Source organism: Myxine glutinosa, chromosome 10, assembly GCF_964187855.1.
Source record: "Myxine glutinosa chromosome 10, kmMyxGlut1.1, whole genome shotgun sequence".
Lineage (NCBI taxonomy): Eukaryota > Metazoa > Chordata > Myxini > Myxiniformes > Myxinidae > Myxine > Myxine glutinosa.
Genome location: NC_136270.1, coordinates 42,417,527 through 42,431,655, shown reverse-complemented (window position 1 = coordinate 42,431,655; position 14,129 = coordinate 42,417,527). Strand labels below are relative to the sequence as shown.

General features: G+C 45.3%; 1 protein-coding gene across 5 annotated transcripts in view; it reads right to left on the bottom strand.

Annotated features, from left to right (window-relative positions):
- Positions 1-14,129, bottom strand: part of LOC137434481 (protein unc-45 homolog B) — a 72,625-nt gene that overhangs the window by 13,694 nt on the left and 44,802 nt on the right. For all 5 annotated transcript variants that reach the window (XM_068127531.2, XM_068127530.2, XM_068127533.2 and 2 more), the window contains exons 9-12: positions 9,864-10,035; positions 9,416-9,719; positions 3,425-3,519; positions 2,970-3,111 (exon numbers count right to left, since the gene is read on the bottom strand). In XM_068127531.2, the coding sequence (XP_067983632.2) occupies positions 2,970-3,111; positions 3,425-3,519; positions 9,416-9,719; positions 9,864-10,035 (713 nt within the window). The remainder of the gene's footprint in view (positions 1-2,969; positions 3,112-3,424; positions 3,520-9,415; positions 9,720-9,863; positions 10,036-14,129) is intronic.

The following is a 14,129-nucleotide window of genomic DNA, read 5'->3' as shown; positions in this document are numbered from 1 at the left end:
CATGTGGTTGAGGCAGCATATTCAAACATGACCATCACTCTCCATATATACATTTATATATATATAAATATATATATATATATATTTAACGGCGTAGCCCGTAGGGCAATGCCATCTGGATCAATGTTTGTCTGTCCATACGGTGTATGTATGTATGTATGTATGTATGTATGTATGTATGTGCAACAATCAGAGCTGAGGATCTGGTTACATGACAGGGGGACAGCAGATCCTCCACTCAGCAGATCCAAGCCTGGCTACACCATTGTTAGACTATTGGCCTTTTTTATTTTTATAAACACACAGAGATTGAGGCTCATGGAAGAGCTGATATCAATGGGTGGGGGGGGGGAGGGGGTGGAGGGGGGAGAGGTGGGGGAGAAGGTGGAAAAAGGGGGTGGGAGGTGGAGGCCATGAAAAGGTGGGGGTGTGAGCCGGAAGAAGGAAAAAAAAATGGGATAGGAGATAGATGCTGGAAAAAGGGGAATGGAAGGAGGAAGCCAGTTAAGGGGTCGAGAAGAGGATGGTTAACCCTCTTATGGTTAAACTGCCAAAATCAAGACTCTCTGCTCACCTCCACTCCTTCATTCCCCTTTTCTCCCGCCTCTGGAATAAACTCCCCCACTCCCTTCAATCCCACTACTCCCTCCAGGTCTTTAAAACAGCTGTTCACCACCATCTCTTATCCTCCCCCATCCAAAACATTGATATATTTTCTACCCCCTTTAATCTACTCCAAATCCACCTTTTTCAAATTCTGTTTTCTTTCCTGAAATCCCTTGTAGTGTCCATCTTGTTTATCCCATGTACCCCACCCCTCTCCTTTCCACAGATCTCCCGATGTCCCTGTTCTTTACTGTTGTTGTGCTTCCCTCTCTCTCCCCTTCTTGTCTCCCGGTCCCTTTATTATATGTTATATGTGTTAGCTCTTACACGAGCCTTGACTTGGTATCCAAAAAAAAACAAAAAAACACTGAATACAATTTGTCAGCAAACACAAGGACAACAAACCAGAGAAAGTACCCCTAACCCACCCAACAAAAACTTTCCAAAGACAGATGCGAATGGAAGATGTCAAACAAGAAACCGAAAAAAATGAGAACAGCCCCAACAATTGCAAAAAGGAAGAAAGAAAAATATAAAACGAAATAACGACAGATATACATTGAAAATGATAAAAGAAGAGGAAGGTATAAATATATATATATATATATAAAAAAGAGTTGGACAGATTGGGAGTAGACAAAGACGGCTCTTTGGAATGGCGAAGAAGAGGTTAGCTCATCTGGGAATGGAGAACGAATCATAATAAATGGCCAAGACCAAGGACACTATACCAATGGCTTTAAGAAAATGGTGGGACTGAGTCAATCAGACAAGTGTAGGTTATGCAGAGAAGAAACAAAAAGCACGAGCCACCACCTATCAGGATGTAAAAACCTCATGCCAGAACAGGTGTACACACAAAGGCACAACAAAGTATGTCGAGTAATCCACTGGCACATCTGAAAAGGTTTCAATATCCCAGTTCCAGAAAACTCGTGGAATCATGAACCAAAAGCAATCACTGACAAGTCAGGAGACGACGATGGTTCACGAGTGAGCGGTATTCAATGACAAAGGACGGACTATAACCAAAACAGGCCCGGAAATGTCAAAACGAAGGTTACTGACCTTGAAATGAGATAGAAAATAATGTATAATCAGTTATGAGGTTAGTTAGCTACACAATACCGAAAATTCGGTTCGATTCCGACAACTTTGAAATTTTGACCTTTTTGACCTTCAAAGGTCAAAGGTCGAAGATTCTGAAATTTGTTGGAAAACTTGTATTTCATGATGTATGTGATAATATAAGATCATGTACGACATTTCCCCCTATCAGGAAGCGAACAATGTAATAAAACCATCAAAAATCGACTTTTCTAAATTTCGTGACCTTGTGACCTTGACCTTGGGGCGAAAATGAAAAATCGAGCTCCGTGAGGCTAGACACATGACATTGGCCTAACCAAATATCGAAACCCTTGTCAGATTCCACCAACTCCCTCGGAGAAGATGTAGCTTGAACTCCATCACCCCCTAAAAAGACATCTTTTTCGGGCGTGGCTCCGCCCACAATGGGCGCAATACGCCCACTCTAGGCAGGACACAACTAGATCATGATATCGACCTCCCACGCAAGTTTCATCAAGATCGGATGATATCATCGGGTAGTGATGCTGCGGACAGACAGACACACAGACAGACACACACCCACGACGAATATAGTGGTCACTCTGTTTGTTAACTCGTGAACCAAAAACAAGGAAGTAATGCTCACGGTATGACCTGATTATCTCATCAAGCGTGAACATAGAAAATAAAGCATTGTGACCGGATATAACACTGAGGGACAAAAAATAAAAGAAGGCATTGCTAATTGAGGTGTCAGTCCCCAGACATTTTGCCGAAACAACACAGAAATCAAGAAAACGATTCAAATACCAGGACCTCAAAAAGGTAGTTAAAAGATCCTGGAAGCTGAAGAGGGCCGAAGTTGTACCAGTAATTATTGGAGCAACGGGAATAATAAAAATAACCTCATAGAGATTTTAAAAACCATCCCAGAGAATACTACGACAAACAAAGTGCAATTGTAAGCTGTCTGAGGCTCGGTGAGGATCCTGAAAAGAACAGTCGGAAAAAAACTTTGAGAACACGAAAACTGATCAACTGATCCATGAACCATGATCCCTTCCTGAAATGGAGGTGGATACTTCGATACCTGGGAGGACTGCGTTCCACCTTCTGAAACCCACATATGGAGATAACAACCAACAAAACACACACACACACACACACACACACACACACACACACACACACACACACACACACACACACACACACACACACACACACACACACACACACACACACACACACACGAAGACAGCTCGATGTACAGTTTTCTTGCAATAAGCCACCTGTGAAAGGTCCAACATGGCGTGCAGTACTGGTCCATCTTGTACCAAGTCTTCTTTAACATCAGCATCGAGGGTAAGATAGGCCAATCCTTCCACGGCCCAGCGACGGGTCCTCGAATCGAGAGCAGTGTTGCACAACCATCTGCAAAAATAATTCAAACTACAACCGCACTCTTCGTGCACAATGTGGGGAATGGCAGTGAATTGACGAGCAATGCAAGAAGAGAACAAAGGAAACATTTCGGGCGACATTCATGAGCAAACATTCCCACCTATGGAATTAACTTCCCCAATCTTTTCGATCTCATTCTTCCCTCGAGAACTTCAACGCAGCCGTTCACCGACGTCCCCCATCCACGACCATGATCCTTTCTACCCCATTGACCCTCCCCGATGCCTTCGGCTACAGATTAATGCAAAGAGGGGAGATGGCAAGAACAACTCCTTTCACCTACTTCCGACACTGCTTAGCAAGCTTTCCGGTGGAGCCCTCAGCAAACTGCCTCATGCTGTAATCGGTGCCACCGGCTGAGCCCAGCTTGCAGAGACCCTGTCACAAACAATCCATCAACGGAGCGTTTGTGATGGGAAACGTGATGCTTCCAGAATAGAATCGTAATCTGCTTTGGTTGTTGCACAACCAATCCAAAGTCTTATATATTTATACACATATACACACACACGCACGCGCGTGCGCACACAGACACGCGCGCACACACACACACACACACACACACACACACACGCGCGCGTGCGCACACAGACACGCGCACACACACGCACACGCGCGTGCGCGCACGCACACGCACACACACACGCACACGCGCGTGCGCGCACGCACACACACACACACACACACACACACACACACACACACACGCACACACACATACACACGCGCATGCGCACACAGACACGCGCACACACACACACACACACACACACACACACACACACACACACACACACACACACACACATGCGTACGCACACAGACACGCACACAGACACACACACGCGTGCACACACAGACACGCACACACACACACACACACGTGCGTACGCACACAGACACGCACACAGACACACACACGCGTGCACACACAGACACGCACACACAGACACGCACACACAGACACACACACACACGCACACACGCGTGCACACACAGACACGCACACACACATACACACACACGCACGCGCGTGCGCACACAGACACGCGCGCACACAGACACGCGCGCGCGCACACACACACACACACACACACACACACACACACACACACACACACACACGCGCGTGCGCGCACACAGACACACGCACACACACGCACACGCGCGTGCGCACACAGACACGCACACGCGCGTGCGCGCGCACACACACACACACACACACACACACACACAGACAGGCGCGCACACACACACACACACTCACACACGCACACACACACGCACATACACACGCGCATGCGCACACAGACACGCGCACACACACACACACACACACACACACACACACACACACACACACGTGCGTACGCACACAGACACGCACACAGACACACACACGCGTGCACACACAGACACGCACACACAGACACACACACACACACACACACATACACACGCGCGTGCACACACAGACGCGCACACACACATACACACGCACACACGCATGCACACACAGACACGCACACACACACACACACATACACACACACACGCGCGTGCGCACACAGACACGCACACACACATACACACGCACACGCACGCACTTAAATCAATGCCACACGCTCTCATATCACGATTTCAAAAAAGCAATTTTTCACAATATTGAAGATATTTATTCATATTCTTTCATCTCCTGTAGTTATCATCATTGACTGAAACTTTTGTTTAAACACAATAAATTAGGGGTAGGTACATTTGACAGAAAGATAAAATGTATGTGCGCGGTCTGACTATGCTCTGGATTTACAAAACTGTTGGAAAACTATTTTGACTCAAACATAATCCAGAAACTAATTAAATCAATCCCCAATGGAGTCGAGACAGTTCTCAAGGCAAATTGGGGACACTGATTAGTGAATGTATGTAATAAACAGATTTGATTTTTCCTATTATATCGTGTTACTGTATCTTTAAGAGTTCATTAAAATCACCAAAAAGTGATTTCGGTTCCATATTATCACAATTTATTTTGTTATCATATCCAATTTGCTACTGGACCTGGAGTTTTGTACTCCACTGTACTGTTTATATAAATAACTTACATATGTGTGGGCTGTATATTATCCTGAAGAAAACTGTTTTCTGTTCAAGCCCATTGCAATATTAATTTATTTTACAATGTTTGGCCTGGTTGGCATTCTTATCTGAGCAATAGCTCATGCAATAGAGCAATAGAAAGAAATTTCATCTTGACCGGGTGAAGTTTTGTACTTATCAAATTATGACGTCATAACGGACGCAACTATGACGTCATCATTAACATATGTTATTGCCCATGGAGAGTTCTTTACAACGAGCCATGTCTCCACTTTTTCTATGCAGTGCTTTCGGAGATACAGAGGTGTAAAGTTTTTCGGTTTTTCTAAGATGGTGGCCAAACCACGTGACTGATGACGTCTTCATTATTATTTTTTCCTCCACCAGTTTATCCCTTGATGATGCTCAAAAAATTTCATCTTGATTGGATGAAGGTTTGTACTTGTCGTATTTTGACGTCATAATGGAAGCACCGATGACATCATCACCATCATCATATGTAATTCCCCATGGAGAGTTCTTTACAATGAGCCATGTCTCAATTTTGTCTATGCACCGCTTTCGGAGATATCGAGGTGCAAAGTTTTTCGGTTTTTCGGTTTTTCCAAGATGACGCTCATACCACATGATCTATGACGTCATAATTATCATAAAAAAATTCTACAAGTGGAGGGTACCCTCACATCTATGACTGTCCTTATAATCCATGCAAAATTACCCAGGTATCTCCTAATGTCCCTGTAATCGTTGAAAAATTACACTGAAGCCTCCTATTGTCCTTGTGTATGTGACATGTTTACAAGCTAAAACATGTGAGCATTAGACAACTTTATGAAAAGGTTAGTGCATGTCATCCCATGGTTTCAAAAGACAATAAAGATTGATGCATAAATTATCACTGCACTGCAAGATATATGTTGAAATATAATTTAATGTTGCATCAAATGACAGCTAAACAGTCAAGTTATGCATCAAATGACAGCTAAACAGTCGAGTTGCGCATCAAGTGACAGCTAAACAGTCAAGTTGCGCATCAAATTGCACATCAGCGAAACAGTCGAATTGCACATCAAATGACAGCTAAACAGTCGAGTTGCGCATCAAATTGCGCATCAGCTAAACAGTCGAATTGCACATCAAATGACAGCTAAACAGTCGCGTTGCGCATGAAATGACAGCTAAACAGTCGAGTTGCGCATCAAATTGCACATCAGCGAAACAGTCGAATTGCACATCAAATGACAGCTAAACAGTCGAGTTGCGCATCAAATTGCGCATCAGCTAAACAGTCGAATTGCACATCAAATGACAGCTAAACAGTCAAGTTGCGCATCAAATGACAGCTAAACAGTCGAGTTGCGCATCAAGTGACAGCTAAACAGTCAAGTTGCGCATCAAATTGCACATCAGCGAAACAGTCGAATTGCACATCAAATGACAGCTAAACAGTCGAGTTGCGCATCAAATTGCGCATCAGCTAAACAGTCGAATTGCACATCAAATGACAGCTAAACAGTCAAGTTGCGCATCAAATGACAGCTAAACAGTTGAGTTGCGCATGAAATGACAGCTAAACAGTCGAGTTGCGCATCAAGTGACAGCTAAACAGTCGAGTTGCGCATCAAGTGACAGCTAAACAGTCGAATTGCGTATCAAATGACAGCTAAACAGTCAAGTTGCGCATCAAATTGCACATCAGCGAAACAGTCGAATTGCACATCAAATGACAGCTAAACAGTCGAGTTGCGCATCAAATTGCGCATCAGCTAAACAGTCGAATTGCACATCAAATGACAGCTAAACAGTCAAGTTGCGCATCAAATGACAGCTAAACAGTCGAGTTGCGCATGAAATGACAGCTAAACAGTCGAGTTGCGCATCAAATTGCGCATCAGCGAAACAGTCGAATTGCACATCAAATGACAGCGAAACAGTCGAATTGCGCATCAAATGACAGCTAAACAGTCAAGTTGCGCATCAAATGACAGCTAAACAGTCGAGTTGCGCATCAAATGACAGCTAAACAGTCGAGTTGCGCATGAAATAACAGCTAAACAGTCGAGTTGCGCATGAAATGACAGCTAAACAGTCGAGTTGCACATCAAATGACAGCTAAACAGTCGAGTTGCACATCAATTGACAGCTAAACAGTCGAGTTGCGCATCAAATGACAGCTAAACAGTTGAGTTGCGCATCAAATGACAGCTAAAGTTGGGTTGCGCATCAACTGACAGCTAAACAGTTGAGTTGCGCATCAAATGACAGCTAAACATTCAAGTTGCGCATCAAATGACCGCTAAACAGTTGAGTTGTGCATCAAATGACCGCTAAACAGTTGAGTTGCGCATCAAATGAGTGCTAAACAGTTGAGTTGCGCATCAAATGACAGCTAAACAGTTGAGTTGTGCATCAAATGACAGCTAAACAATTGAGTTGTGCATCAAATGACAGCTAAACAGTTGAGTTGCGCATCAAAAGACCGCTAAACAGCTGAGTTGTGCATCAAATGACAGCTAAACAGTTGAGTTGTGCATCAAATGACAGCTAAACAGTTGAGTTGTGCATCAAATGACAGCTAAACAGTTGAGTTGCGCATGAATTAACAGCTAAACAGTTGAGTTGCGCATCAAATGACAGCTAAACAGTCGAGTTGCGCATCAAATGACAGCTAAACAGTCGAGTTGCGCATCAAATGACAGCTAAACAGTCGAGTTGCGCATCAAATGACAGCTAAACAGTTGAGTTGTGCATCAAATGACAGCTAAACAGTTGAGTTGTGCATCAAGTGACAGATAAACAGTCGAATTGCGCATCAAATGACAGCTAAACAGTCGAGTGGCGCATCAAATGACAGCTAAACAGTTGAGTTGTGCATCAAATGACAGCTAAACAGTCAAGTTGTGCATCAAATGACAGCTAAACAGTCAAGCTGCGCATCAAATGACAGTTAAACAGTTGAGTTGTGCATCAAATGACAGCTAAACAGTTAAGTTGCGCATCAAATGACAGCTAAACAGTCGAGTTGCGCATCAACTGACAGCTAAACAGTTGAGTTGCACATCAAATGACAGCTAAACCGTCAAGTTGCGCATCAAATGACAGCTAACCAGTCAAGTTGCGCATCAAATGACAGCGAAACAGTTGAGTTGTGCATCAAGTGACAGCTAAACAGTTCAGTTGCGCATCAAATGACAGCTAAACAGTCAAGTTGCGCATCACATGACAGCTAAACAGTCAAGTTGCGCATCAAATGACAGTTAAACAGTTGAGTTGTGCATCAAATGACAGCTAACCAGTCAAGTTGCGCATCAAATGACAGCGAAACAGTTGAGTTGTGCATCAAGTGACAGCTAAACAGTTGAGTTGCACATCAAATGACAGCTAAACAGTCAAGTTGCGCATCACATGACAGCTAAACAGTCAAGTTGCGCATCAAATGACAGTTAAACAGTTGAGTTGTGCATCAAATGATAGCTATACAGTCGAATTGCACATCAAATGACAGCTAAACAGTTGAGTTGTGCATCAAATGACAGCTATACAGTCGAATTGCACATCAAATGACAGCTAAACAGTCGAGTTGCGCATCAGCTATACAGTCGAATTGCACATCAAATGACAGCTAAACAGTCGAGTTGCACATCAGCTAAACAGTCGAATTGCACATCAAGTGACAGCTAAACAGTCGAGTTGCGCATCAAATGACAGCTAAACAGTCGAGTTGCGTATCAAATTGCGCATCAGCTAAACAGTCAAGTTGCACTGCCATGTCCATGACAAGTCCGACAATTTGCTTCTGTGGCCATTTTCATTTTCCCGAGTTATCTTTATCTCTGTGCTACGTGAGACTACAGGCGTAGCATGCTTCACGTAATGATAAATCTTTGTCGGCCACAAACTTTCCTTAAAAGTCCTGGATGTTTGGGAATGGCTGTGGCTGTGATGTCATAGTACTCCCAAAGTGAATGGAAATTTCTGAAGCGACATCGATTCCCTTTCCAAGTTCACCATTTGTACTCACAAGGCCAGCAAATCAGACTACCGACATAATTAATTGGAAAATGCTAAAGTCAACCCTGCATACCAACAATGTAAGCATTTTCATCAAATGGTAAGACTGATGTTATCTTTAGCCATGGTATGTGTTTGTCATGCTGGTATGCGTTCTCCATACCACGAGGGCTCGGATCATGACGGCCTCACTCCGTGCTCCCTTGTATATATCTTTGAGCAAAGAGACACCATTCGTCGTGATGAAATTGGCATGACTGGCCTTTGCTGCAGCCAAAATTAGAGCTTCCACAGCTACGATCTGCTCAAGTTCCTTCTCCGAGGCAGACAACGTAATCATGTTCTGCATCACACCGTTGAGGGTCAGCAGACGGTTTCCTACATCGAAGGGTCCCTGGAGCAGGCCGGAGATGGCTTGGATGGCACGGAGATTCCCACTGGTGTTTGCGGGGAGATTCTGCAGGTTCCTGCTCGCACACATCAATGGGACAAGACGAGTCGCCAAATAGTAGACAACACATTTCACTATGGTGGAAACATCAATATCGACAATGAAATAAACGACGACTTCACCAAAAACAATTAAAGTAGAAAAATGGGTGGAAACACACGCGATGTATTCTTCACAAATCGTGCTGAAGTTCTCGCGTTCAGAGTCACAGCGGAGATCGTCATAAAGTTTGCTCGCTAGAACAGAAGCTGTCATACGAGTGTTGTCTGTCAGAGGCAGCGCGTCGCATAGCTCTGGAACTGTTCCCAACACCTGAAGAATGTTCTTTAGTCCTGTGAAGCAGTATCAGCGATGAAAAAGGGTAAAATAAGTATTGAACAAGGTGACCGAGAGGGATGGTTGGCATCATACGCACACATGGATGACATTGTGCTAAGCGCACGTACATGCATTTCTGTTGATGAATGCTTTGAGTTTCCGTCAAGGAGCACAGGTCTAAAATCGTGATAGATATTCAAACTTGTCACCTCATGCGCCACAGTCTGAAAAATCCTATAGTTTTGACAAAGTACAAGTCAACAAAATATAAAATCATTCCAAACAGGAACCTTACTGTTTTTAAGGATGTCATAAAGTTACTGCAGGTTGCCCTTTTTACTGCTTACTGCAGTAAAGGAGCTTACTGCAGGTTGCCCTTTTTAACACTAAGCCTCGTAGTGCATCTTGCGCACGCACGCACACATGCGCACACACACACGCACGCACACGCACACACACACACCCCTCCCTTGCGGGGGACTTGCTGTCAACAATTCCCAGGATGCTCTGGGTACTGGCAATGCCACAGCAATGGCGCCGCTTTTCTCACCGCACTCAACGGGACGTTTCCATGGGAGGAATTTCCTCCTCCTGGTGGATGCCAACCCATGGGGATTGTCCATGCTCTCTCGTTTTAAATGCTGAACATCAGGCAAGGAAGCAGCACGTACCATTTCTAGCACGGCACGTATCTTCATAATGACTAGGCTGGGTGTTGAATCGCTGACCTCGCAGGCTCGGAGTGGACCCTCTAACCATTACACCAGAGTTTGGTCCTGGTGATTAAATTTGCCAAAAACGAATGTGTCAAGTTGAAAGAAGGATAAGAAGCCCAATTTATTACCAATACTAAATGGGCAGAAAATGTTACCGACTGATAGTTTTTCATCGATCATCCCCCCTACCTGCAGCACTACTTTCCACCCTGCTTTCAATAACAATTCATTTCACCCCTCAAATGATGTCTGTATCCGTGTACAGAGTCCAGTCCAGTTTGCAGAGGTTGTCGACACAAGACCATCAATTCCTCTTCACGCCCATCAACGGTGTCAAAACACTTCCATGCCAGTACCCTGACCCTCCACATCATCTCCTACATGCCCACGTCCTCCCAACCGCAACCCCTTCACTGTGTCCCCCTCATCAGCATCCCTCCACTTCACGTCCCCCGCCATTTCTGCATTCCTTCACCCCACCATAAAATGCTTCCTCACCCCACCCCCTCCCATATTGTTCTTCTCTCACCTCCTCCCATCTTCCCCCTCACCCCACCATCCCAACTTTCCCCTCACCCTGGGCCCAATCCTATCCCTGATCCTAATAAGTGATCTTTCTGACTCTCTTTTTTTTTTTCTTTTTTTTTTGTATACTGAATCGAGGCTCGTGAAGGAGCTAACATTTATTTCACAAACAAATCAACCAGACAAACAAAATACATCAAAAGAGGGAGCGGAAGACAAGATCGGGAGAGAAGGGGAGGCACACAAACGTAACATTTGAGAGAAGGGAGATGTGTGGGAGGGAGAGGGCTTGGGGGGAGGAGGTGTGGGAAGGGGGGGGGGGGGGGTGGGAGAAGCATAAAACACAAGGACACCAAGGACTTCCAGGACAGAAGTTGGCATTTCAAAAAAGTGGATTTGGGGTGAAATTAGCGGGGGTAGAAAAGATCAAGGTTTTGGATGGGGGAAGATAAGAGATGGTGGTGAACAGCTGTTTTAAAGACCTGGAAGGTGGAGTGGGATTGAAGAGAGTGAGGGAGTTTGTTCCAGAGGCAGGAGAAAAGAGGAATGAAGGAGTGAAGGTGAGCAGAGAGTCTTGATTTTGGCAGTTTAACCATAAGAGGGTTGCAGGCAGATCTTGTGCGACCTGTAGGAATATTTGGGGGACAGAGCCCAGAGAGAGCTGGGGGGGGGGGGGGCAAGGCCAGAGAGGAGTCGGTAAAAGCCGGAAAGACCACCAACCTGCCTGCGGTGAGTGAGTGAAAGGCCCTTGGAGCTAGCTTCATCGCGGGAGATTCCAATGATTCTGAACGCTTTGGTTTCAACAGCATGAAGACGAGCTAGGTGTGAGGCTGGAGCACCAGCCCAGAGGTGAGAGCAGTATTCCATTGAGCTGCAGATGAAAGCCTTGTATGTGGTGAGGAGCTCAGGTGTGCCAAGGAAGGACTTCGCACAACGGAGGATGCCCAGTCGACGACAGGCTTTGGAGGCCAGATTTGAAATGTGGTTTTCCCAGGAAAGATCATGGCAGATAGTGAGACCCAAAAGCTTGAGTGACAGAACTTCTTGGAGAGGATTATTCAGAAAGTAGATGGGAGGGTTGTCCAGTCGGTCTTTTCGGAGAGACATCGTAAGAGTGTGAGATTGTCAGGATTGAAAGACATTTTCCACTTGTTTGCCCAGTCTGTGATTTTGTCCAGGTCTGCAGAGAGTGAGGAGGCTGCAGACTGCCGATCTGAGGGATGAGGAATGGAGCGACAGAGAGTAGAGTCATCAGCAAAGAGAGAGAGAGGATTTTCAAGAGAGACAGAGAGATCATTGATGAAGACCAGAAAAAGCACAGGGCCCAGAACACTGCCTTGGGGAACTCCAGCCTGAACAGGAAGAGGAGATGAGAGAAACCCGTTCAGGGCCACACGTTGACTCCGACTAGAGAGGACGTCCGCCAGCCATGCGTGGAGATTTCCATGGACACCAAAGGAGGCGAGTTTGGTGAGCAGAGCGGGGTGCCAGACCGTATCGAAGGCACGTGATATGTCAAGGGAGACATCTCTAATTTCCTGTTTGGCATTGAGGACCTCCATCCATTGTTGAGAAAGCAGAACCAGCATGTCCAGAGAAGAGTGACCAGGTATGAAACCAAATTGATGATCAGAGATCAAGCCATTGGAGAAGAGGAAAGATTTCATATCTGAAGCAATGATGGATTCCATGACTTTGCTGATAATTGGGAGAAGGCTGATTGGTCTGTAGTTGCTAGGATCTGTTTTTGCACCTTTTCGTGCAAAGCGGTGATGTTGGCTGATTTCCAAGCAGATGGCAGATGACCTTGAGCAAAAGAGAGGGTGAAGAGAACAGAGAGAGGGAGTGAAAGAGCGGAAGAACAGGATTTTAGGACCCGTGGGCTGATGCCGTGGGATGATGCTCTTGGAAAATCCTCTTAATCTATTTGTTGATGTTTCTACCCTCTGCGTAACATCCCTCATCCTTCAGGTAAGCATGCCTCACCCTTCTCTGTCAGAAGAGGTTGATAGAATCATGAGCTGGTCAAACACTTGGAATATGTCTTTCAATCTTGACACACCCCGCACTCTCACTTCCTCTCTCCGAAAAGTCTGTCTGGCGAATCTTCCCATCTACTTCCTTAACAACCCTCTTGAAGATGTTCTGTCCATCAAACATTTGAACCTCACTATTATTGATTATCTTTCTTAAACAAACGACACTTCTAAATTGGCGTCCAAAGCTAGTAGCCAACTGGACATCCTCCGTTGTGCAAAGTATCTTTCTTCTTGGCACACCTTGACAGACTTAACAAGGTGCCATACACCTACAAGGGCTTTGTCTGCAACTTGATGAAGTACTGCTACCTCATCTGGGCTTGTGCCCCTGTCTTACACCTTGCTCAGCTTGATCGCAAGGAAACCAAGGCATTGAATCATTGGAATCTCCTGCGATGAAGCTGAGTCTCTGGGCCTACCACTGATTTCACACCGCAGCCAGGTGGGTGGTCTCTCTCTCTTCTACCAGCACCTTTCTGGTCTTGCACCCTCTGTTCTCTCTGCACCCCCATCCCCCAATGTTTCTACAAGGGAGCATGTAATCTGCCAGGAACCCTCTTCTGGTGAAACTACCTAAATCCCGGATCACTGCTCACCTATACTCATTCGTTCCTCTTTTCCCCCCCAACTGTGGAACCAACTTCCACATTCTCTTCAATCTCATTCATCCCCCCAGGTTTTCGAAACAGCTGTTCACCACCATCTCAGATCATCCCCATCAAAAATCATGGCCATTTCTACCCCATTAACCCTCCGCAAACTCACCTCTTTCCAAATTTCCAGTCTTTCCTTCCTGAGAGTTTGTTTCCCTGTCCATGTTGCCCACTC